Source organism: Lampetra planeri, chromosome 42 (genome assembly GCF_965212315.1).
Source record: "Lampetra planeri chromosome 42, kcLamPlan1.2.h2, whole genome shotgun sequence".
NCBI lineage: Eukaryota > Metazoa > Chordata > Hyperoartia > Petromyzontiformes > Petromyzontidae > Lampetra > Lampetra planeri.
The window spans coordinates 2235492-2262455 of NC_136148.1; the positions used below are offsets into that span (position 1 = coordinate 2235492).

The 26964-nt window shown below is 48.6% G+C and overlaps 1 protein-coding gene across 3 annotated transcripts in view; it reads right to left on the reverse strand.

Moving 5' to 3' along the window:
• The window catches only part of MROH1 (maestro heat like repeat family member 1), a 66476-nt gene that overhangs the window by 12630 nt on the left and 26882 nt on the right, over positions 1-26964 (reverse strand). For 2 of the 3 annotated variants that reach the window (XM_078613740.1, XM_078613742.1), the window contains exons 17-36: positions 26786-26835; positions 26543-26650; positions 25136-25255; positions 24913-25035; positions 22708-22854; positions 21567-21593; positions 17878-18000; positions 15747-15826; positions 14818-14953; positions 13683-13778; positions 12735-12839; positions 12147-12282; positions 10926-11038; positions 9166-9318; positions 7314-7468; positions 5382-5547; positions 4616-4809; positions 2962-3099; positions 1885-1999; positions 113-259 (exon numbers count right to left, since the gene is read on the reverse strand). In XM_078613740.1, the coding sequence (XP_078469866.1) occupies positions 113-259; positions 1885-1999; positions 2962-3099; positions 4616-4809; positions 5382-5547; positions 7314-7468; positions 9166-9318; positions 10926-11038; positions 12147-12282; positions 12735-12839; positions 13683-13778; positions 14818-14953; positions 15747-15826; positions 17878-18000; positions 21567-21593; positions 22708-22854; positions 24913-25035; positions 25136-25255; positions 26543-26650; positions 26786-26835 (2432 nt within the window). The remainder of the gene's footprint in view (positions 1-112; positions 260-1884; positions 2000-2961; positions 3100-4615; positions 4810-5381; positions 5548-7313; positions 7469-9165; positions 9319-10925; positions 11039-12146; positions 12283-12734; positions 12840-13682; positions 13779-14817; positions 14954-15746; positions 15827-17877; positions 18001-21566; positions 21594-22707; positions 22855-24912; positions 25036-25135; positions 25256-26542; positions 26651-26785; positions 26836-26964) is intronic. The other variant, XM_078613741.1, reaches the window with a different exon arrangement.

The window sequence follows — 26964 nt, forward strand, 5'->3', positions numbered from 1 at the left end:
AATACGTGCTCGCGAACAACTTTCCCCAAGAGCCTTTTACAGGCTTTGCAGGGATCTTTGTCTTTGTCTAAAGTTCCCTGTGCCCGTGGCCCCCGCCCGGTGGCCCACGTACCTTGTGCGCAGCGCCCGTGGCGATGTTGCCGAGGCCACGGATGCACAGCATGCGCACCACATGCGAGTTGTCCACCAGTCGTCCCAGCAGGTTGTTCATCAACACGTCCACCAGCAGCAGATCGGACACCGCCTGGTGGTTCAGCAGCTGGAACAGCAAAGGAGAAGTCGAATTGTCTTTGGTTTTCGAATTGCACTGAGAAATGGAGAGGGCTTCCATCGATTATTACGGTTGGCTATGTACGGTGCGAAAGAAGTTCAACATCAATACATACACTGCTTCCTAAAAATAACTTAGCCATCGTGAATGTGCCAAAACAAACCAAAAGACATCTCAAGTAACTTAAAACGTAGATATCTATAAGCACATACAGTGATCTATATCTGTGTTTTGGGTAAGACCAACATGGTAGTTTCATGCCAAAATCATTGTCGTTTACCCTCCATTGTTACGAGGCTCAAGGCATTTTCTGTGAATCGTCGCCACGTGCCGATGGCAAATTCGGTCGTGAAAAGTCTTAAGCCACCAGTGCAGAGCTTTACAGCTCAGAATATGCGTGTGTATACTATTCTGTAAACGTGACAATCTTGTCGGGTGGTGGAGGGTGAATGTCACGTGGCCAAACCCAAAAACAAATGTGAAGTAGCGAGCCATGTGTTGAGCTATGCAGTGTTGGTAATATGACGGGCATCCCAAAATGAAGGAGATTTTTAATATCTGTTATTTTCTTTTTGCTTATTCACAAATACATTTCAATTATGTCGCAGGCATTTAAGTCATAAGAGGAAACTAAATCTACTTGGAGCTATGCAGCTAGCAGTGCACCATCCAGCGAGAGAAAACAGGGCGAGAAGATGGAGTCACAAAACTTCTTCGGAAGTCACCTTTTTTATGGCCTGAAAAAATTGGTCATCACATTTCAAGCAAGCCAAAATTGTTACATCTGAAAGCTGTAAAAACCAAATAAAGAACAAAAAAAAAATGTAATCATGTTATTTTTATGCAATCATTGGTGGCCCAACTGGGACCATTAACTCACTTCACTTAAAAATCCAGTTGAATCATGGGCAGTTGCCCAGATTCAAATTCAGGGTCTCGGCATTGCTGGCTCCGTGCGCCGACCTCAGACGCATTCAGCCACCTCCGAGTAAATTTCATACATTTGCTTCTATATATAGAAGTTATTCGATCCGATCTGCAGGCCCCATGTGGTGGGGTAAAGTGTGGTAACTTCCATCTCTAGAGAGAGGTTTGGGCCAGCGTGGAAGACCCTAAAATCACCTCTAGAGAGGAGTGCCTCACAGAGAAGTCCCAGGTGCACCGCGGTATTTTCCGAACTGTAGGAGAGTAGGGACCTCGCTGTTCGCACGCCAACAAGAGACGAACTCGCCATGTCGGTCGGTGGCCAATCAAGCTCCCCTTCCCCAGCCCTCTGAACTCCCTCGGTCGCTCGTGCGCAGTTGGGTAAACAGCCACCTACAAGCGGCGTGTATCGTCAAGATCGAGCAAGCTCAAAAGGGTGCCGTGGAATGATAAAGGTTGAGAAACAGCACCGCTCTAGTAGCCCTTCCACCAACAGTGACATGGGCAGGACATTTGCAGCGCTGCACCTTCACCTTTAGAATTAAGCTATTTGGGTCAAGACTACAGGCAATGGACAGGAGCTGTCTCTCTGGCGGGGCCATGCTGCTGCCACCGGCTGCAGTTAATAAGGAGCCTCTGTTGGCTTGGCGAGCACGCCGTGGTTTGATGGAGACTGGCGGTGACGGCACCTCTGCGAAGAAGGCCACCACCGTGATCCGCTGCCGGTCGTAGACGCTGGAGAGGACGGGCGCCAGGCTCTCGGTGATGAGTGTGAGGCGAGGCCCCGCGTACATGGCCATTGCACTGATCACGCACGCAAACACGCGTGCACACACACACACATGCACACACACACACACAAAGATAAAGATCCCCCGTATAGCCTTAACAGACTATAGGGGCAAGTGCTGTTAGCGAGCACCTATGAAGGCCGGCACGGCACACGAGGGGGTGGGTGGCCAGCACCACGCCCGACCGCCTTTGTCTCCCTAGTGACGATGTTTACTACACACCACACCAGGTACTCATTTGAGGCTGAGTCGACCTAGGGGAGGCCCGGGACTGGTTCAGATCATCGTCACTGATGTTGGCCGTGAGCGGGAATCGAACTCGGGTCGCTGGATTGGTAGCGCAGCGCGCTAACCGCACACACGCACACACGCACACACACACGCGCGCACGCGCCAAAACGGTCCACCGCCCAAGCCCTTATCAGACTGCTGGGCCGAATGCTGTTAGCGAGCACAAATTTGGCATCACATATATACACAAAGACAATATGATAAAGACCACTAAATATAATTCACTAATACACAGCTGCTGGCAACTGCAGTATTAAGTGTCCAGCTTGAATTGTTAAGACAGCTGGTATTGTCACGGAAGGCCCATGCATGTCATTGAAAGCTGCCCATCTGCTGCACAATACGCTCTCTAGAATGTGGAAACGAGAGACAGCTCCAGTTCTCCTAATGACCAGCACTGCTGTCCTCTGCTTCACAGTTATGTGCCTCACAATCTCGTGTGGCACTCACCCAGCCACCGAATCACCCACCTACTCCCAAAGCCACCCAACTAATTCACCCAACCACCCACCAAGCCACTAAGCTATCCAGCCACCCAATTACTCAGTCATCCAACTACTCACCCAGCCACCCACTCAACGAGCTATCCAACCAACCAGCCACCTAGCCATCCACCTGCCCGCCAACCTACTCGTACAGTCGCCCACCAACTCACCCAGCCACCCACCTCCCCGGGGTACTCACCGTGCCAGGGAAGCCACCCCCTGGTGGTGCCTCTCCTCGTCGATAATGAGCTCCCATTCCTGCTCGCTCTCCATTGCCTGCACCACGTCGGCATTGCCGGCGCGGCTCAGCATCAACTCCAGGGCTTCGATGCTGCACCTGCAGTGCGGCAAGGTCAAGTACCGTGTCGGCTTCAGCCCTGGTAACAGTGGCGGCACGTGCGTTGTCTCGTAGACGGCTGTGCACGATGGCACATCACGATGAACATTGCTCGTAGTGGCTGATCGGATGCCCCTGACTATGTGCACCAGAGGTCACTTGAAGGGATCTCTGACGCAGCACTGCAGTATCCACTTCAGTGGACTGTTCCCGACAGTGATTTTTTTTTGTACTGCTCTGCAAGAGATCCAAATGGATTGGGATAAAATTGGGGAAAAAACGAAAACGTGTATTTTTTTTTAAAGGGAAAACATTAAAAGGGTTTTAAAATGTGAAAGAAAAGATCAATATAAAAAAACTCTGCCTTCTCATGATGTAAAAATGTATCAAAAATATAACACGTGTCACTGGGTCTCCATTAACATGTATGGAACGTTACTTCACACCTATTCAAATCGAAATTGCCCTGTTTGTATTCATTTAAACCGTTTTGTAAAATGGAATTATTTCTCCTCAACACGCGCTACTGAAGTTGTGTGCCGTGATTTACACCTTGTTAACATAGTAATGTCCTGATTAAAACTCCATTTAATTGGATTGAATCTATCACGGGCAGTTCATTTCTGCATCCACTTGTATCCCGTTAATGAGGATACATTTATTTTCAAGGATGTATATACATAACCAGCAAATTAAATACAAGAGCAATTTTAACAATTTGATGCAACTTAGGGTATCTATGCAAAAGTTCTCAAGTAATATCATGGACAGAGATAAATGGAAGGCCATAATTGTCAATGTCTTTGCGGAAAGGGCCTGGCAGAGGGAGATAAATATATTAATTTTGATTTGCGTGAAAAAACATTTAACCAAATAAATAATAACTTACAAAAAACAAAATGTGAACTGTAAACCCAGCATCTACTGGCAGTGAAATTAAATGGATGTATTGCACATTTACAGCCATTTTGTCAATCCTCTGCTTGACGAGGGCCTCCCCATGACATGGGTATTATTCGGCCATACTTCACCACGCTGGTCAGTACGAGTTGGTGAAGATGGGCAGCATACCTCATGGGAGCATAATCCAGTCCAGTACAATGCATTTTACCGCACTGCTGCCCACAACATAGCCGCACAGCAAAACTCTAACAACCAGGCATTGCCATAACGCAACGGTCAACATGTGGACATATTTATTGTTTTACTTACAGATATTTACGCGCGATTACCCAGGAAAGTGTCGCTGTGCCAAAAGAAGCTATTTTTCAGGAGGGTCCTGCCACGTTTTTGCAGTCGAGGGTCATGTTACCCAATTTGAGTAATTTAAAGAAACATTTTCAGCATGTGGATGTTTTGGACAATACCAGTTACACTATATATATATCTTTTTAAAATCTACATTGCAAAATGGATTGTTAATTTTCTAGAGATTAAAAAGACAAGTTGGTATTTTCTCTCGCTGTCGCCAGGCCACGTTGATATCCCCACCGGCCACCCTCGGTCACCCACGTACTGGCAGGCGTCCATTGGCTTGGCCACCCTGGGCAGCCCATTGGACTTCTGGTTCGCCGTGAGCTCCTTGGGCAGCTGCAGGCCAACGGAGGAGCCCAGGCGCACGAGGAGGGTGGCGAACAGCTGCGGGTAGACGCCGCCCATGACGGCCGCGCACTCGGGGATCGCGAGCACGCCCTTTATCGCGCACGTTATCTGAGACACGACCGCAGACACAAACGCACGTGCGCGCGCACAAACGGGCACGGTTGGCTAGAGACGGCAAAGGCTTAGGCTGATGGCGGGGACGGCTCCGAGGCCCGGCGGGGCGCCACTTTGGCTGCAAATAGAAGGCCATCGAGCTCAGCAGGAAGTCTCTTTTCGAAAAATGCACAATAAGTGGATTAACGTTAAAAGGAGTTAAACTGACGTGGTCACAGACGTTATTTTTTCGGTTAACAATGCGCAGAGCCGACACTGGGTCATTGCGAGGTTTACGGCGAGGGTTGCTACCTCCGAGCTACAAAAAATATATATCATTAGGAATAAGATCTCGCAACAGCATAACAGGGGATAACCGCATTTTAATGCATTGCTTTGAGCGGTTGATCATTACACAGCTGACAAAAACTGGCACGTTTAAGGTCCTGGCAAGACCTACAGATTTCCAAGGAACAGCCACCTCAACAAGAGGACGATCGTGGGAAAACCAGGACAGGTGGCAACCCTAGTTGAGAGGCAAAAGCGGCACGCCACCCCTCCCACTCATCCACTGGCTCCCCGCTCACCGCTAGCGACGGCAGTGTGGCGAATCGCAGTGACAGCTTCTTGTTCCGAGGGTCAGGCTTCTCCTGGTAGGGCAGCTGCCGACTCAGAGCTTCAATGAAGTTGGAGAAGATCTTGGCAATGGTAGCAGGATCCGATCCCAGGCAGCGCCACAGCTCCTGGACGTGCCTGCGCGGACGCCAACCAGGGCACAATCTCGTCAGATCAACGCATTACAGAGAGAGAAGCAGCCACTGAAGGTTGCCACCATCCCTGGCTTTCCCAGGAACACCGTCGTCTTTTCAAGGTTAGCTGGTTCTCGGAAATCTCGAAGTCTTTGCGGGACATTAAACGTCTCAATTTTGTGGCAAACGCATAGTAATACTTCTGTAATCGTAATAGCAAACAATTCAGAACAAAGCATTCACATGCAGTGGTCCCCGCTTCTGGTGTTGTGGGATGTTCTTTTCCAATGATATAATTAGGTTTATTTGTTGCCTCACCAGGTTGCAACCCCAAGCGGTTACTTGCCAAGTCGTACGCACGGCCGCCCGCAGAATAAACACATCCCGACACATGCTGGTGAAACAAAACAGCGCTGAGCAATACAAATATTTAATTAGTTGATATTTGTGTTGACAGTTTATTGTGCTCGGGTGACCGAAGAAAGTTATTCTCGTGACTGTACAGTGTTCACAGGCACCGAAGTGTGCGTGATCTTATCAAACCTTGAAAGCTAAGCAGGGCTGAGTATACACAGTGCTTGGACGGGAAATCACCACGCACAAACAGGCCGTCATTAGCTGCAGGGGTAGGTGGAGGCAGTGGAGGCAGTGCAACAAATTAGATTGCTCTTCTGTACTTCTTTGCTCCCAAAGCTATGCTTCCTAGTTTCATGAATCCATAAGCAAGCAGCATTGTGAAGAGGGGGCAACAACAAAAATAAGTTAATAAAAATAAACAATAACTGCAGTAGTCAGGGCTGAGAGGGTTATAGCAAGCGAACATTCAGGGCACCCGACCTCCTGGATCACTGGATCCTCACGTTTGATGCTTAGGGGGGATTTGAGCGAAACCAGATCTCCCGATCCTCCTGCTGCTTGAGCTGCCCTATTAAAAGCTCGATGATGAACGGGACGACGCAAACCAAAACTCTGCGCATGAGCGGGCGACAGGTGTGACAGCAAGGCATGCATGTACGTGTGGCACGTGACGTGCGTGTGTGGCATGTGGCGTGACATGTGGCGCGCGCGTGTGTGGCACGTGATGTGTATGTACAGTGTGATGTGTGTAATGTGACACGTGGCATGTGCATGTATCACTTGACTTGTGTGTGACGCCTTTGTGCGAGTGGCATGTAACGTGGCGGAGAAGGAGTAGCACATTGCGCTTCGAGCGACATCAGAACTTGCCGTGTTTGTGTGTGTGGCATGTAAGTTGTGTATGTCACGTAATGCTGGTGTGTGTCATTTGACATGTGTGTGCGGCATGTGACATGTGCCACTTGACGTGTGCGTGCGAGCCATGTAGCGTGCGTGTGTCACTTGACATCTGTGACATACGAGCCACATGCGACCGAGTAAGCAGAGGCAGCCAATTCAGTCGTGCGATTTCGAGGGCGATTTGGTTACTCAACTATTCGCTCAGGTGTGGGCCCGGCTCTACACACACAGAGTGGTGCGTCACGTGACGCGTGCGTCGCAGGACGTGTGCGTCGCCTGACACGCGTATCACTGGGCACGTCGCTCGAAGTGCGTGGCAATTGACAGGTCACTTGACGTGCGTGTGCGTGTCACTTGACGTGCGTGTGCGTGTCACTTGACGTGCGTGTGCGTGTCACTTGACGTGCGTGTGCGTGTCACTTGACGTGCGTGTGCGTGTCACTTGACGTGCGTGTGCGTGTCACTTGACGTGCATGTGCGTGTCACTTGACGTGCGTGTGCCATGCAACGCACTCGTCATAGGGCAGGGGGTAGGTGAGCAGGACGGCGATCGCGGCTTGCAGGTGGTGCTGCGCCAACAGCTGTGCGGCCTGCAGGGCCCCGTGGCGCACGGGCTCGGCTGACACCTGCTGCAGGTGGAGGTGCAGCATCGCCAGCATGCTGCCAACCTGCGCCCAGTGCGCGCGCACCATGCGCAAACACAGTCGCGTAAACAACCGCCGTCGTGACCTCGACTCAAACACGGTGGCCACAAACGCGACGGCAACAAAACACGACAGCCACAAATGCGTGCTCGTGCACACCCACAAACATGGCCACAAACACAGCCACAAACGTATCCTCAAAGTCACTAATATATTAGAAACAGAATATGTATTTATACTGGATGAATCCGATGAGCTATAAAGTTATTTTTCACAGATGTCCAGTAGGGGCGGTTAAGAACATTACAACAACAAACAATACAACAAACAACGACATGTGTGCAAAGTACAAGAAAGGTAAACAAATCACCCAAACACATACAAATAAAACTAAGCAATCCCCATCCTACCGGGCAAAGCCCACTGAAGTATTAACTTATTTTTTAAAAGCGGCATGGCCACAAATGACAGCTCAAGCACAGCCACAAACGAAACCGCGCTCACCACGTTTCAGGACATAAAAGCCAAAGCAAAAATTTAATTGGGAGAGTAAAAAAAAACAAAAAAACTGAATAAGGTAAAAATGTTAATTTCTCAATACACACACGGCCCCATATTGCATTCGGATGCCCTCACACACGCTTCAAAACTTGACGTTAAAATATATAAAACAAAGGATTTTGAGTGACGTGTATTGTGATGGATTTTAATCCCGAGAAAGAAGAAGCCTCTCCATGTCAATTATTTGCTTTTACTTTAAAGCATTAACTGCATCAGAAAGTTAAACTGTGATCGCTTTTATTGCATTGAAACAGGCAAACAGCCACAAAAGTAGCCAAATATTCCAACATGTCACGACTCGCAACCCATCAAATTCTGACATTTCATTATCACCCAATTGGTGGTAAGCATCCGCATAATTTGTCGAAAATTTTAAATTATCCAATTAAAAATAATAACTTTCCATAACAAAAATCTAGCAAACCTATAAACACTCCAGAGAAGTGATAGCATGCTTCATGCTTGACTGCTGGTAAGATAATCTGATTGGGCAAGAGCTGAGGGACAATACATCATCCATTATAAATGCACACTGTATCATTTTAAGGAGGAGAGTGGTGGCCCACTGTGCAATGAACCCAGCGACCTGAGTTAAATTCCCGGTCACAGATAACATCAGTGGCAAATTATATCTAAAGTCATCATGCTCAATCCCAACATGTATTAAGGGCTTATCGGCACCCCCTGTAATGAGTGCCATAAAAATTGTCGCTATTTTTATGTTAAACCGAGATGAGCCTGGACAGGCATGGACAGTGCCTGGATGGGCAACCACCATGCATGATAGGCGTTACAGGCAATGGGGCTATGAGATGGGCAATAGAAGGTAGTGCAGCACAATCCATTGTTGTAGTGCTGTACTTCTACACTCCGACATCACCCCACCTTCACCGACCCACGTTAACCGGCGTGGTCAAGTATCGTCTAACGACCTCCACAACTCACCTGGCACGGGAGAGGGGACATGGCAAAACAGGGTGGTTGTGAGGATTGGGTCGGCTCATCCAGAACAGACACCTGGCCCCATAGGCTCCAGGTACTGACCAGGCAGAGGCACTGCAGCAGCCCGCACGCGCGCATGCCACAAGCGGCTCGGGAGGGATAATTAAACGCGGGGACACACGGCGAGCGGCCCGGGTGAGGGACCGCGCCGAACCCACCTGATCGACCAGGACCGCCCCCCGCGTGCGGATGAGGCCGTTGAGCACGACGCTGGCCCCCGTGGCCGAGCTGACCTGGTGGTCACCCAGGCTGCTGAGCAGTGCCGTAAGCAGCGGCACCAGCTGGTCCTGTGGCACGCGCTTGCCCAGCACCTGCAGGGGGGCGGGGGGGGGAAGGCAAGGCGCACAAGCACCGCTCGCTCAATAAGTGGCAGGGTTTCAGCAATGTTATGTTTCTCGTGATGACGCAAGGCGGTGAAGGTGTGGATGTGCAATTGCCGGTACATGCCCATGCTGTGTGGAGGGCCTCAATGAGAAAGATCTCTAGAGGGCCCTTGTATAGGGTATTTTGGCCTATCCTTTCATCCTTGCCAGACATCTCTGAAGAGGCGCGAGTACCCACACTTTACCCCACCACACGCAGCCTGCCGAGAAATGTACTTTTGTGTACCCATATATTCTGCTGGGTGGACAGCACACAAAACTATTTTTATGTCATCAGGTAAGACCCACTAAACTATATACCTCTGTTTTAGAAGCGACCTGACCACAATTGATAGCCCACCAAAACGGCTTATCACGTGGAAATTTATAGCAGCAAAAAACTCCGAACGCACATTTCTAAATGTGGAGGGAAAAACTAAAGGACCCGGAGAAAAATCCACACGACCACCAAAACATGTAGACTCCAAATATACAGCAGGCATCAGGATCGCGATCAAACCCACGACCTCCTGCACACCAGGCGTAGGTAGTTAACATCTCGCCACCGTGGCGCCCAGAGATAGAGAATTTACCAAAATTGCCCATTGCTTCATCTGACGTGCTGGGAGATGGATGCACCTGCGACATCTAGATCGCAAGTGCAGTGCGCTAATCGTTACACCATGGCTGTGTACGCCAGCTTTGTAAGCTCTTCGAATTATTCGGAAACATTAGACTGTGCTGGATCCCCCCCTACTGACATTTCTGAATAATAACCTGCTGAGCGAGATGCTTGAACTTTCTGGTATACGACAAGCAATGTTTTTACCAGACGGGGTCATGATACATTTGTATTCAATTTGGCTGCAATGACACTTTCATTATAATGTTGGTTGTGAAGGAAAGGTCAGAGATCTCCACACAAAACCTTTCCACAATGCTTAAAATAAAACAACGGTAAATCGTACACAATCACCCTTTTCTAAAAGCTAAGGGATCGTTCAATAGTACCAATATTCATCACGAACGTGCACAAGCATTCTCCAGAGAGGAATGGGTGAAACCAAAGACATGCTTTTTTTCATAACTAAAATGTTAACTCAAGAATAAAACATTGTACAATAAAAATATATTACGAAAATATGCAACAACAAAAAATTCAAATTCCAAAACACTATTTTTGTCGAGATGGCATGAACCTCACCTGGATGGAATTTAGCTTTTAATCAAGTAACGACCTCGGCAACCACCACCACCACCTCATTGCCATATACGACTCGCAAAGCAACAGACATTGAGCGAACAGCAGTGTGTGCACAACAGTGTATGATTGGATAAAGCGAAGAGAGAGTTGGGAATGCATGCCATTCATCATCCACACAGTGTGGTTAACAGAAAGCTGAGGACAGGGTCGTGGTAGCGAGATGAATCCCAAAGCACCGCCAAAGCTAATCAACATTTTTTATACTTTTGGTGAGATGTCGCGACTGGTGGAAAACTTTAGCCAGACTGACAATCCTTACACCACGTCAAGCGGAGGACTGTCACGGGCTTACCTTGGCGATGTCGGAGCCGGCCTGCTGGAGTGCTTGCTGGTTCAACTGCTCCAGTCTTTGGTTCAGAGTGAGGATCCCCTCCACCATATCGTCCTTGTAGTCAGGGGAAAATCCTGGCACACACAGCCACACGGGTTTCCACATGGTAGGAGTGGTGGAGGAGACCTTTGTGCGAGGGCCAACCGCGCTAATCGCACCTCCGATTAGCACGGTTGGCTATGTATGGTGCAAAAGAAGTTCACCATCCACAAATGCAGAGAGAACGGCCCATGGAAGCGGACGTCAGAGCTGCATCTGAGGTCTTGTCAAGTGACATCTGGTTCCACTGATCAAATTGACAATTCAATCAATATATATTATTCTAAGAGCTGGAGTTGAGCCAAAGGGAAGTCAAAACCAAACATAAGTTGGTGGGGTTTTTGAGTGCATGATCTCAGCAGTGCCATCTGAACGCTCTGCCCTCTGAGCCGTGAGCCCATCCACTCGCCAGACCCCAACGAACAACGGTTCAACAAAAGTGTGGAGACAAAACATCTGGGAGTTGGGAAATATAACTTTACGTTAAAAAAATAAGATTTTAATCGGTCGCTTATTTATGGATGCGAAAATCAAGGGGAGTTTTTTTTTTAATTGCCTCATAACAACATTCATAGTCGTTACAGCTAACAAATTCCATCGTTAAGACTGCACGTTCCGTGCAGTGCTCCACCCGTGTCCCAACGGCTCCTGCTCATAGCTCCTCATGGTACCGTATATGCACAGGTTTAATGAGAAACCAAATGCGTAAAAAACATTCACTACGCAATAAAAAGTGAGTCATTTGGTGAACCTCGACGCTGAGAAAATAGGAAGCAAGTGTACACGTATTTTTCCTTCTGCAACTATAATTGCACGTCTTTTGTCCTGACAATTCATTGGATAACAATTAATATCAATTTCGCATGTTAAAAAAACTCAAATGCAGACAATACGAATGATTAGAAAGTGTAAAAAAAATCAGAAACATCACGGGTGGCAGTGCAATATTCTCATTAAGATAATCATTAAACAACGCGTCTTTACGCTCAGCAGTGGTAAGCATACACCCTGGGGGCTGCGATTATAACTTCCCACATTCGGACGGCCATCACGCTGCCGCACATATCCACTACGTGAATGCAATGAAGAGAAAAAAAACTCGCGCTCACGACGGCAGCAGTCGCGACGGGGCGAGGCGCTTACCTTCGTACTTGAGATGGATCCGCAGGATGGCGTACAAGGCCTGAATAGCGCAGCGGCGCACCGACAGCACGGGGTCAGTGCAGCGTGGCACTAGCCGTCCCATCACCGTTCCCAGGTTGCTCAGCGACACCATGCTCTGTGGGGGCAAATATTCCGCACAAACCGTGTAAAGTTGGCCCAGACGGACGCGTATCGATGCGTTCCCATTCATCACGGCATTTCAGGACGCGCGTGTCAAGCCACGCTGCCCGGATGAAGGCCTCGCCACGTTGGTCAAAGGGCTCGTTAAACCGTAATTCATCACGTGGGTCAATGCAGGTTGCTGAAGTCGGGTGGGGGAGGGTCGGGATGAGGACCGGATCGGATATCACTCACAACCGACGTCAGCGGTGATGGTTAATAGAAACTCAGGTCGCCGCCGGGTTCACGGCACAGTGAGTGTGCGCAACCGCCGCACAACCGAACGTGACGCGGGGCGAACAAGGGGCAGGAGGGCGACTTGAACGAGGGTTTAGGATCGACTCCGATGGCACATTTGCCGTGCGCCCGGGCGATGGTCGGCATAGGCCACCGCGGGACGGCGCTCACCGTGACGCGGACGCCGCTGTAGTAGCAGCGCAGCAGGGCGTGTACGGTGAAGAGCGCTCGCTCCCGCTCGTGGTCGCGGACCGACTCGATCCAGCCATCGACTTGCTACGCGCACGGGAGAGACGCACGGCGCACACGGTAAAGAGCCAGGGAACCGAGCGCACAAGCAGTTTCACCACGACCGCTTCGCAATTTTGCTCAGCAATCGGGTTTGTTTGTCATGGTGGCTGATGTTAGTGGTAAAAAGTGATTTCCTTCCCCCCCCCCCCAACACTCGTTTTTTTCCAATTCGTTTGAGAGCAATGCAATAAACAGTACAACAAACCGTTCAAACATTTTCGCATCAAATTAGTAACTTAGATTTTTCGTGTTTCGATTCTGTTATAGGAGAGATTCGCCCCTGATATGGACGGCCGACGAAAATTTAACAGCCAATACAATTACTCATGTGAGCAGACAGACACTTTTGACTTGGCATCATGACCAGTTGCTGTTGTGTGTTCATCATAAGCACCGTGCCCTGGCAGGTGACCAAGACTCGGGCCAGCGTGAATCCCAGCGAAACCCAGACACGTTACAAAGGTCTTCATGATCCCTCTCGAGCCGCGCTCACGTAACGTTATTTGCGAAGAATCCTCACAACGGAAAGGCAGGACGCCAGACGTACACCGAACACTCCTGCCACGTGTGACACGGGCGTCATCTAACGCAACGCTTCGGTCTCGTTACCAGCGCGCGCTGCACTCTAATAAGACCCTTATTGGTTCCGTCTGCCACCACCGAGTGCGCGGGGGGGGGGGGGGAGTGGGGGGGCTCACATAGTCCCATCTCGAGCGTACACAAAGCGGCCCCCCCCGCACACCGACGAATCGCTGATAATTAACGAGCACCCATTTCCCAACCCCCCCGCTCGCGGCGGTAATGAGCGGAGCCCCGTCGACTGCGTACCTTGAAGACGGTCTGCAGGCCACCGGGGGTGAGGTCCCTGCGGAGGATCTCGACAAGCAGCTCGTGCAGCGCCGAAACTGTGTCCTTCATGAGAGCCTGGCGGCGCGAGCAGCCGCACGGGCATGCGGGACGGGAGCACGCGTCACACGTGACGTCCCTCGCTCAAAATGGGCCCCCACTGTCTCAAGGTGGGGGGCGGAACTCTCACCGAGTCCCGAGGGATTTGACCGGATCTGGCTTTCGTATTCGCGAGCCCACATTTTTTTTTACTAAAAAAGCCCGATACGAACTGGGTGGTTAAATGTAATTTTTTTTAATTGTTCATACAATCTGGATGTATGTTTGTACTGTATGTCGAACTTCTTTCGCACCGTACGTAGCCAACCGTGCTAATTGGACGGTGTGGGAATGCTGCCATAGTGTTGCAATGGTTAAGACACAGGACTTGCAGCATTCCAGAGGTGGTCAGTTCGATTTCATCTCAAGGCATGGCATTTAGAACGGTGCAGGTTTCTTAAATTCTCCCAGCCTCAATCCAACACGCATTATAAAGTTGTACACCAGGATTGGTAGTCATGTGCGATGGAAATAAAGTGTGGGTACTGCCACTTATTCCAAGATGTCTGGCTAGTACCCTCTGGAGGGTTTCTCAAGCGTTCCCTCTAGTAGAGGCTCAGAGGTGGTCAGAATGTGCTTTAAATTATTACCGTCATTAATCAATAAAAATATATCATTTGTATTCTTTTGTAGATCCACTGCTCGATGAAGTTCTACCAACACCGTGTCATTCATTGGGGCTGTTTGACCATACTTCACAATTCTGGCCAACGCCAGTAGTTCAAGACAATTTCAGATGTCACTCGCCCCCGATGATTAGTCGTCACCAGTATTCAAACTCAAGTTGTGATCATAGCGCAGTGCGCTAAACACAGTTATTTACGTTAACTAATAAATGGTAACATCAACATTATTCTTCAACCAATCCCAAAATTATAAAACTTTCGGCAACAACAAAAGGCCGGGCCAGATCCCGTGTTCCGCCCTCCCACGTCTCCACCATCCACATGTCACCACCATCCACATGTCAACATGTCACCACCATCCACATGTCACCACCATGCACTGGTCAACCTACCTCTTTCTTCTCCCCGTCGGGCACGGCGTCGTCCCTAGAGCGGTCGGAGGGGAGCGGAGGCAGGATGTACACGCTGTACAAGCAGGTTTTCATCAGCTCCACCGAGTCAACTTCTGCCAGCGGGGGGTCCAGCTTACTGCCCCGCTGTCAAGGTGTGAACCCAACCGTCGCCACGACATTTACTCACTTTTCGCTCCGCGGATACGGCGCTCTCACAGAGAGAACACGGGAGCAGAGACGCCTTCTGCCGAGGCCACCATTTGGACCGATTAAAGGAATGGAGTGCTGCCCAAGCGGGGGGTCCACCGAGGAGATGAAGCGATGGGATCGGTTCACGTGCAAGTGTTGGACGGATTGTTGTTAGTGGTGGTGGCGGCTTGGCGAAGCCTTCATCCAGCAGTGGATTGATCACGGCTGACGACGATGATGATGATAATGATGATGAATGTGGAAGGCACAAACTGAATGCGAGCGGCTTACTTGGCTGCCCCGTCCAAATACAATGGGGCCCCTGTGATGAAAAGCGCCGGGTGCAAATTTGCAGCCGGTTGAACATGCCATTACAAAAGCAGAAATGACAGCCCTAATACTGGGTTAGTAAAAAGAAAAGCTTTGATACTGGAATCTGCGTGCTACTTTTTAGCCCAACTGTGCTCTATGCACTCGCTGGGAAATAAATATACGTTGCTGCAACACAATTTAACAATATAAAGGCGGCTCTGCCGTCAAGCAATCTTCTCTCCGATCGCACGTGCACTGCTACTGTGACTTCGCTGCGTTCAGTTGCCAGAGCCTGCCGAGTTTGTTCCCCAATAGAGGAGCGGGGCCCTAAGCAGACGTCGTAGCAAAAGACCTTCAGAAGTGGCCCGTGCGCCAAACTTTTTCAGGCAACGGGTGCTTGGCCTGGCCCTCGTGCGTGCGAAGGATACACCAGGTGAGAGCACGCCGTGAGCGCGGTCTGCCTGACTAGTGTGGACAGGGAGCTGCTCGGCTCAGCTTTGATCATCTCCTGCACATGGAAGAGACGGGGGGGGGGGCATAAAGAAGAACAGGGTCACATTGAACCACGATTGTTGCGAGCTCAACGCTACACCCACTGCGTAGGTTTTCACGGTTGTGCTGTATAGCTCAGTTTCATCGTGGCGTGGTTTCGAATGCAGCAAGGGTTTTTATTTGTATTAACCCGTGTAATTTTCAAGCCCATCGTAAGCTCCTCTTCCTCCATCCAGGCGTGGGACTGGCATGGCTCATTCAACAAAAGACGGCTATAGCAAAGGTGTAACCTTCCTAATAAGGGCTGGACGTTGGGAGGTGTTTTACGGAGCCATGGACAGGAACAAACGGCGGCGTTGGACTGCCCGATGTGCAGACGTGCACAGGACGGACTATGCACCAAGCGGTTGTAATGCACGTGGTTTGGCATGACAGCTCCATATGCTGGGAGCTTGTTTAGGAAATGGACCTTCTGAAGCGTAGTTTTGGGTAATAGCAGGGAATGAAGATTCTCAAATCTTTTCAACGCAAAAAAAAACCTTTTGTGTGGCAAGAAAAGAAAAAAAACCTCTCAATTGCTCGCGCAAGAAAGGCCCAGGGAAGGTGTAAATGTTACTGCGATACAAGACAGTGTAGCCTTGAGACTTGAAAGGTCTGCCAATCGATGGACGTAACATTATTTTATTGCAGCGTTCAAATAGTAGCCGTATCTCTTTATTTATTTATTGCTGACCCGAGTCGTGACCCCCCCTCAATGGGAATGAAACCTCCTCCTGGGTGACACTACTCACGGTGAGAAATTCTGGTTAGAGACCGGCTGCTCAAGACCAAGCCACCCTGAATGCACCTGATATCGTTGGATATCAGAAGGGAAACAGGACTGAGAGTCAAGTTTAATCTTGGATGGGTGACCAGCAGTGCTTGCTAGGTGTTGTAGGTTGGGGGACTGTCACGTGCCCAGGTAACACACTGAACAGCCTTATCCAGCCCACCCCAGCTCAACAGAACTGAATGTGTGGCCGTCTCAATGGGTTGAGAATGCGGCTATCCCGACAGGCAGCAGTGTCTGCTGGGATGGCAACATTATCTCAACTCTCTGAGTCGGTGGCCTAGGATGACAACATCGCCACACATTCAATCATCTTGAACTGGTGGTCCGGATAAGGCTGAGAGCTTTTATACATGCAATACTGCACACCTCTGTGTGTTACCCTTTGGTTCTTTCGGTAAAGTCACGTAGGTATAAAATAAAATAAATTAATTTAAATCACGACGTTTCGATCGCAACACAAGCGACCGTCATCAGGAGGAACCGATACAGCAGGACAACTACTGATTTAGGAATCAGCGGAACCGATACAGCAGGACAACTACTAGTTTAGGAATCAGCAGTTGTCCTGCTTTATCCCTGCAGTTTCGGCAACAGCAAAAGGCCCTGCAGTTGTTAATTGTGTTGCGATCGAAACGTCGTAATTAAATGTATTTTATACCTACGTGACTTTACCGAAAGAACCAAAGAGTATGGATCCCTGCAGTCACGAAAACTTCAAATCTACCTCTGTGTGTTGTTCAATCTATTTGAATTCCTTTTTTTGTGATTTACAAAGTTGAATTACCGTGTCCTTTAGGCAATGCTTCCCAATTTGGCTAGTGTTCTAAAGGGCAAGCCCGTAATCGCAACATAACATTAGACTAAAGTGTAATTTGGAATGCATTATCTAAGTGAGAGCCGACCCCATGTTATACAGACAGACGGATGGACAGTGCTCGGGCATTATCCTGCGATGGAATCACACCGATCTTGCTGATACGAGTCAATCAATTTAAGAGGGCGTGTCACATCATTACTCGATCCACGTATTAATCGGTCGGCAATGAATTGACAGCGATTAACCCGCAAATTACGATTAAGCCGGTATTTTTCTATATCCATTTATTTTGGATCGACTGCGCAGAATCGATGCAATTCATCTCGATTAACAATCCACAACACCATACGTGGGCAAATCTCCCATCGGCGATTTTGTCAGAGGTACGGTTTCACCGTTTCAAAGCGCCGCTGCTCACCTGCATGAGGTGAAGCAGCTCGAGTTTCTTGGCGAATTGGAAGGCGGAGTGCAGGTTGGAGGGGTGCACGGCCTGGGCGATGAGCGACACCGTCTTGATGAGACTCAGCTTCACCGTCAAGTCCTTCGACACACGGGCACTCGCGTCAAGCGGCCGCCGATGTTGAACAGGAGGACGCGCAAGAAAATAGAATGGAATGCTTTTCGGAGTTGCGGCACCGCGCAGATTTGTTCGCGGTTGTGCTGTAAGAGCTGTCGCGATAAGCCACTTTGTTGAGCTGTGATTTGTGGCCAGGTCGCTTCTGAAAAAGAAGCTAATAGCTCAGTGGACTTCACCTGGTAAAATATAATAATTGTTTACTTATAAAAAATTGTATTTCAATATTTTGTGATTTGCTTATCTCCTATCGTGTTTTTGTATTGTTTGTTGTTGTAATTTCCTTACCCGCCCCTACTGGACATCTTTGAAAAAGAGCTGTATAGCTCATCGTATTCTGGCAATATAAATAAAGATTCTGATTCTAATCCGATTCTGTCGTTTCGCAAGACGTGCTGGAAGCTTCGGCACACATCGCACCGAACAGCATGCGGTAACAAGCCAACAACACATCGGAGAGCTTTTGCACATTGTTGCAAGTTTCTGCCGATTATAAATGACAATTTGTCCTATTGGCGTTGTGACGTGAAAATTTCCATTTGGAACTCGTGCAGCTAGCAGGCGCTACCACTCTGCGTCAAAGATTAGCCCTGGAAGCAGACCACAAGGCTCAGAATATTAAAGTTTCCTGAAGCTACTCTAAAAGTCATCTTTATCCACAACAGGACAACGCATCTCTCCGTGCTACGCAAAAGTGTTTGTCGTACGAGCTGGAACAAGCCAAATTGAAAAACCAAATTTCAATACGGTGGTTTTTGTTTGCAGTCACTGGTGACCGGGCTGGGCAACTTCCAACTCCCAGCACTTGAGGAGAACCTGGATTTGAACTCGGGCTCTCAAATTGTGCTGACACAGTGCACCGAATATTGGTTCAACCCCTGCCCCCCCCCCCCCCCCACTTTTGCCAAAAGTCTCTCCTCTTGCATAAATGTACCAGGGCTGTTAATGCTGGGCCATCCGACATACGTTTGAAACTCCATTTGTGAATAAACAGATATTGAATGGACGGATATAAATGTTGACGGTAATTACGGAACTCCAGTCCGAATCGCCGTGACATCACGAACTAACATGCCAATGACAAGTCTCCACTGGTCTACGGTGACGCGTATGACAATGATTTAGAGCCATTATTAGCATGAAGGAATATTAAAACTTGCGTCTTACAGCCTGGTACACCGCCTAAGTTTGTATCTACAATAGATGTTTGTTTGATTGGCTACGTCTTCCTTCAAGCAGACAAACTTCATCGCCGTAACGTCAATCAACTTGAAGGACATCTCCATTGAGGTTTACGAGCTTCCGTGAAAGGGCGTGGGGGAAGGCCCCTCGATGACCGTAGCCCTTAAGAGCAGTTCTGTGAATGTAAGCTCACAAAAGGTCGCCACGCCATCAAAGAGCATGGCAATTGGTGACCAGCGGTGGCAACGGTGCTCGATTCCCAGGCCACGGCTAACATCAGCGGTGAGTGATATCTGCAGCGGTCTCGCAGAGCGTCCAATACGTCAACCCCGCATTGACCAGCCTCGTGAAAAATGGTCAAATTATCCATCCAGCATGGCATGTGATGACATCATCCAGCAGTGAATTGTCAAGGGGCTAGAAGTTCTTGACTTGAAGCTTTCTGCAGGAATTCATATTCTTGGGTCTTTCGGTAAAGTAACGTAGATAGGTTAAAATAATTTTAAATTTTTGCGATTTTCTTTTAACCTATCTATGTGACTTTACCAAAAGACCCAAGAATATGGACTATAAGTTATTGCTATAATATATAAAGTTATACCGTGTAATGAAATGTCCCATGTTTGAGCCTGCACTGCTTTCGCAATAACATTTATAAAACAGCGCAGTTAATTTTCACCAACGTTGTACCTTTGGCCCCCAAATTTTTTTCAAGTTATTTACAGGCCCTGCTCATTTTAAACAAACCAGTTGCAATTTGAGTGTATTTCTTATTTCTCCAAATTTGTTCTAAAGAAATGGCTACCGCAGAGCGGCAAACATCATGCTCCTTCCAAAACATTACATTATATGTAAGTGATGTACATCGATGGTGTCGATACAACAATGCCTGGGCCAATTATGTGCCTCCCGATTGGTCTTATGAGCAGGACCTTAAACCACCCTCCTTGGATTTTTATGATTGTGCTTCATTTGCTATCCGATGTGTTTTCTGGTTTGTGCCACACGTTGTTCGGCGTGACATCTTCTTTACCTTCCGCTCCACGCTGCTGGGAGATTCTTCCCGAAGACATCAGAGCCAACAACGCGTGGCACAACCCGAAAACACTTGGGAGAGCCGGGCCTTAAAACCCATGAGGTGGGGGACCAGGTCAAACCAAGCCACGTTTCCCAGACCTTCTTTAAAACATTTTTTTTACAAACATTTTAATTTGAAATTCACCAGCAAGGATACTCAAACATAAAAACCAGGACCAACACCCTCATTGAAGATTTCAGGATTTTAAAATGATTGCGAGCAACCCAAATTTCCCAACCAAAAGTTCCCAAAAGCAGGCAGCGCTTTTCTGAAGTTTTGCAGCTCTGCATCACGCGCTCCTCAGCCTGTGGCGACTTTGTGCGATGGACCATCAGGCTCGACAGGCACGAGGGGAGATTGTTGTAAAAGGAGACGGACAGGTACTCGGCAATCTCTTGCCGAAATCTTTGAAGGCGATTGCCCTGCCACACTCTTGGTGAATTCTTTGTAAAAGTTCAGATGTGCGTGTGTGTGAAACAGCCGTTTGACAATGTGGCTTTTACAGCCTTTCAATCAAATACTCGAAGGAAAAAATGTCAAGTTCGGCTTGAATACTTTTACATTATCTTCGAATCGGTTCCATGGTCAGAGCTCTCTATCGAGTTTTAAAGTAAGTTTTAAAACATGCGCGTACGTAAGCGTGATGCATAACAGAAAATGGATGAGAAAAAGGACATTTTCCCCTGTGTATAGACATGGCAGGCGTTCGTGTAACCAGTGTGCTCAGAATGTTTGAGTGAGGACCTTAGATAACCTTTGACCAGTTTAAAAAAAGACAAGGCTGGGTGTTTCATGGAGACAAATGTATTTAATTTTGCTAGAATATTTCTAAGCAGTGGGTGGCTTAGTTAACATCATATAAACTCACTATCACTGTAGGCACCCTACACAATGATTGAATGAATGAAAGACGCCATGCAGTGCATTCATTATTAATTGGCTGGACAGGACTGCGTGACCTACGGAGTAACGCAGTACCATACAGTAAACATTTCCATCGCAACAACGGAACGCAGGGTCTTTAGTTCTCGTGTAATAATCCCATTCGATTGCCGTCATTTAACATTCAAAGCTTCTGTAACTTGTGCACGCAACGTTGCAACGCGTGCGTGGAATGAACAGCCAGCCTGGTTTCTTTTTTAAATGTCAAAGCAGCGAAGCGCTCGCGGCCGCAAATTCACTGCTGCAGCGAAGAGGACAGGATAGACCCACAGCGCCCCCTGCTGCGCTGGGAGGAGAACACCCAGGGACGATGGTAATGCAGTTACCGTACCTTCACGGCCACACCAATCCCGAGGATCTGGTTACAAGGCGATAAAGCATCGCGTTATCTCACACAAAACGTGCTTCGCACCTGCGCCGTCAACATCGAGGCACGCGACACCGAGACGGGGTTTTTTTTTTAATTGTACCTGTTGGAGAACTCAACGGTTTCACGGCCGCCCTCAACTCTTGACTGCCCTCTGCGTCGTGTATTTCATTCTTGCGTTCACCTCTTTGTACTTTGTTTGGTTTTACCCTTGTCTCCGAGCACTATCCCATAATATTCCACCACTATCTTTGGTCCAATGGTGTGTTTATCTGCCTGGTAAATACAAAGTGTTATGCCATTTCACCTTCTAGCCACGGGGGACAAACAAGGAAAAACAACCCTTATTAGTCTTATGAAACTTTTTCCCTTGTGTTGCTCGCCTCTGGGATTCCCTGCACCATCGCCTCTTTTTGCAAGTTCTTATAACCTTGTTAAAATTGAAGAAAAAAACGTGTTACCTCTTAAACACCCAATAGGGGCTGTGTATTGATGGACGCTTGGCAATTTGGGCCTTTGGGCCTTTGCTCGGTAACCGTGATATAAAAACAAGGGGTGGGGGAGGGGGGAATCTGGCTTCATCCGTAACTTTAAATGAAATTCAATAATTGAGAAACAACGTTGCTAGTCCAAGGGGCAGCTTCTGATACAATTGCTCTGCTTACACTGAAGGACAAAGCAGGTGGGGGCGTTAGGGTGTGATCTGACACAATTAAACAGGGTGGGCGCAGCAGTAACACTTGTGCCTCACAGCAATTAGGAGCCTGGCTTCCATACCAAACTCGGGCGCCTTTCTGCGTGGCGTTTGTATGTTCTTAGCCTGTTCAAAGTGGGTTTTTCCTCCAGGTTTCCCCATATCATCGCCCCCCTACTGCGGAGTCTTGTCAAGACCCTCGTAACAAACAAAAAAAAGAGTCAAGAGACTCTTGAGTGAGGGGCTTACCTGGCTAAACAAGCATAACAAATATAAATCATTAATCAGAACCACAAAATGCAGTTACGCAAATCGCGAGCTCGATTAACGACAGCTCCCCGAGCGAGCGACGCCGCAATTTCCCGGCAGACGGTGGGGGGGCTGGGCCCCTGCGGCACGCGCCCTCGGTACCTTGGAGGTGTAGAGCACGGTGACGTTCTTGATGATGGTGGCCTCGAGCCTCGAGGGCAGCAGGGATGCCGGCGCGTACATGCTCATGTAGCCGTAGCAGAGGATGATGGTGCTCCTCACCTTCTCACCGTCTACCTCCGACTTGTCCTTCAAAAACGATTGAAAAAAAAAATATCGTGGTTTGTTCCGTTTGGTTTGGTTCCTTACATGCAAAACTATATTTTAGTAAGAGTTGCTGACAATGTAATTGTTTATCGAGGACAGTCTCGCCGAGTATCAAGACTGTGTTTTTTTACTACCTATGTAGGTCTTTTTCAGAAGCGACCTGGATACAAATGAGAGCTCAACTAAGTGGTTTATCACGTGGAAATTTATAGTAGCCAGTTACTCAGAAGGTCCTCTCGTCGGAAAGACTTCAAGGAGTATTTTTCATTGAGAAAAACTGGGGCATCCAGAGAAAACCTACATGGATAGGTTCGTGAACCCACATGTTGCACTGCCATCTCCTGGCCATTATTGCGGTCCAGTGGATTTGGAGAATTTGACAAAATCTGGGTGAATCCACCAATCCTGACCTCCAAAGGGGTGGACCGCAAGCATGCAACCACCACTCCTAACTCAGCGGAACTACAGACCTGATTTTGAACCTAACGCCCTTATCAATACAGATCCGGGCATGGTAAATGATTTGACAATGCAGCTTGGTAAACTGAAACCAGGTGGGAAGACGGAAGTAGGTCATAAGGTCCACAGTGCAGCAGTACAGGCCATGATTGTGGAAAAGTGATTTGTGAAGTAAGTCGGCAAAAAAAAACAATTCACACTTTTGCTAAAATTATGCATTTGTAAAAATGCACTTATGACAATATGCATGACTTATTTATTATCGTAGTGATAATGTTACTACTATTAATAACCATTTTATCATAGTTCTATGCAGCTAGCTCTAATGACCAACGATATATGTATATTAACAAAAATCATTACATGGGCTATTTCCTCGCTCAGTTTCATGCAGAGACCTGCTCATTATGCAATTACACTTAGGTGCTCAGAGACCCTGAGACCAGCACATTTGGACAGGAAAAGATCCTTTAATACTACTTGCAAGATTACACAAGTGGATAAAAGGCTGATTGAATGGAATACTTTCAATTACACCCTCATTTTCTTACAACTAAACCAGGTTGGAGCTTAGTACGGCAAAATACCTCCTTTGCAAGGTAACCCTGGTAACCATGCAAAACAAAATGTCCGTGGCAGATAATTTTCAATTTCAATTACTTGCAATCACACCGGTACACAATAGCCAAAGTCTTACGAGCAATCATAATATGAATGCGAAGAGTATAACTTAAAACATTTTCATTACGATTCTAACGGTGAGGAAATATGAAAGAAAGATACTTGGAGCAGGATTGATCTGGCGTCAGTCAGCCGACAACCTGGACAACCTTGCAAGGGTAATTCCAGGTGAAATATTATCATAAATCATTAATAATAAACACTGATGGAACCTTGGGAGTATCAAGACTCCAAATAATAAAAAAACGAACACGAAAAAAGAGATTTTTTTTTTTTACTCTCGGCCAAGACACTGATGCAAAAGATAAAGACACAGGTTTATTTGGTGTTGATGTGCGAAAACAATGGGGCCCAACACGCATGTGTATGTATAATATAGGTTTTCAAATGTTGTGGATTTGCTCTCCAACACACCGGTGTGCTGTACGAGTAACGATTTGGCATGTTCTGTTTACGTGACAAACCTTATTAATTGGCCGTGTCGGGTGGTGGCAGATTTAACGATGCATTTATATTTACGTGATCTAACCCAAAAAAAAAAACCTATATCATTGATGATATTGGTCGCGAAAGCCTACATGTGTATGTATGTTGAACTTTTCCCATCCTACGTAGCCAACCATCCTAATCATGGGTACGGGGGAAGGACAACAAACAAAACGCAAACAAGTGGGTGGCCTTGCGCTACCATGTGGACGGAGCAAGAAACACGGTCGTCCATGCAAGACGTGGACTGATGGTATAGAGGACTAAAATAGACAAACGTCGGTCTACGTTAAGCGATCGCAATGACCAGAGAAAGAAGTCCATCCAGCCTCTAAAGCACCCCACTAACCCCACTACGTGACAACTGACAGAAGCAAAGAGCAAGAGATTATAATGGCATTCTCGACGATGTACCTTGAGAAGGTTGAAAATGTTGATCGTTTTCTTAAGAACCTCATTCTTGGCCACTTCCTCCAGCTTGGAAATCGTGTCATCGAGGTGAGCAGAGGCACTGAACCCAATGCCAACAGCCAGACCCTGCCGCACACACAACCAAGTCGCACGACGCCGACGGCACAACAACACGCGGCTACCACTGCTCACGCCCTTTCTAGCGGCGACCAACAACAGCGCTCACCTCTCTCTCTATGGTATCCGTGTGCTTGACGTCGCTCAGCATCGTGTGCAGCTGCGTCTTTACGAAAGTCTTGTTGGTCGACTGCCTGAGCACCACGCCTATGCACTTGTAGAGGAAGCCCTGGCGCACGGGGTCACAATTAAATAAGAGAGTCATCATGCCTTCTGCTCAGCTGCCAGTGTCAAACGTGGGCGCAATGTAGCCCTTTCCGGAAACCTGCGAACATCGCTTCAGTGTCACGCATATCTCTAGAACAGTGATGTTATAATAATGAATCATAATAATTATAATGTCAAGTGTCAATGTTCAAGACACTTTTTATTCAGGAACGTCGCTCCTGCATTGGGAGGTTTGGTCAATTCACTGAACGAGTGTTTGTAAACCTGGGAAAAAAAATCCAAACACGTAAGGGGATAACGCTGAGAGCCCCACACTGATGTATTCAACCCATTGCTGTGACTGTCAACTCCTGACCACCGCACAGCCCAAGCCTACGACACCTGGTATTCACCTGGCGATCGACCATCCAAGTACTAACCAGGCTCAGCTCTCCTTAGCTTCAGAGGTGCAACGAAATTGGATTAATTTGTGTCAATTTACATCTTGACATGAGGCAGCAAACCAAATACATCATAGATCTCAGCCATACACCTTCCCTCACACACCCCCACCCCCGCATGTTTTCAATTCTCTTCATTTAAAATCTCGTTTTGCGGTCCCCTAAAGAGGCCGTAACGAGGGGAGGTGCGAGGACGAGGCGGCTCCGGTGGCACGGCGCGTGTTGAGATCGAGTACAAGCACGGTGCAGTGGCCACGCTGCAGTGGGCACGGTGCAGTGGGCACGGTGCAGTGGGCACGCTGCAGTGGGCACGGGGCATTGGGCACGGTGCAGTGGGCACGCTGCAGTGGGCACAGGGCATTGGGCACGGTGCAGTGGGCACGGTGCAGTGGGCACGGGGCAGTGGGCACGGTGCATTGGGCACGGGGCATTGGGCACGGGGCATTGGGCACGGGGCATTGGGCACGGTGCAGTGGGCACGGGGCATTGGGCACGGGGCATTGGGCACGGGGCAGTGGGCACGGTGCAGTGGGCACGGGGCATTGGGCACGGGGCATTGGGCACGGGGCAGTGGGCACGGTGCATTGGGTACGGGGCATTGGGCACGGTGCAGTGGTCACGGGGCATTGGGCACGGTGCATTGGGCACGGGGCATTGGGCACGGTGCAGTGGGCACGGGGCATTGGGCATTGGGCACGGGGCATTTGTGCACGGGGCACCGCGCAAGTGGGCAAGCCGCGGGATGAAAAAACCACGACGGTGGCCGCCGAGCTGATCAGAGCTGCAAGAAAATCTGCCGATATTGGATCGCCCCCCGCCCCCCCCTCCCCCCACTGACCCTGACTCACCTTCTCTCTGGGGACGCTGCTGTAGTTGGGCAGCTGCTTGGACATCTCCTCCCCAAGGTGACAGGTCCATCCATCGTCGGCAATCGCCTCCAGGGTGCTGGAGAGAAACTACGGCCGATGCAATGAAAGCAATAACGTGTTAATAGCAATAATAAAAATAGGGCATCTATAATATCGCATTATACGAGCGCAATGCCAATAACAGTGACAACTGTGAATGCAGCGGCGGTGTTAACCGGGTACCTTGAGAAGCAGGTCTTCCCACTTCTTCTGTGACCATTGCTCCTCAGACTCTGCCAATAGCAAAATAGCAAAAGCACCTTTGCATTGAGTAGCCCCGGCTTACATCCCAGCATTGCAGTGCCTTGCTCTCCCCCCCCCCTTCCTTGGCCAGAGGTCAGATGCCAGGTGCAGCATGCATC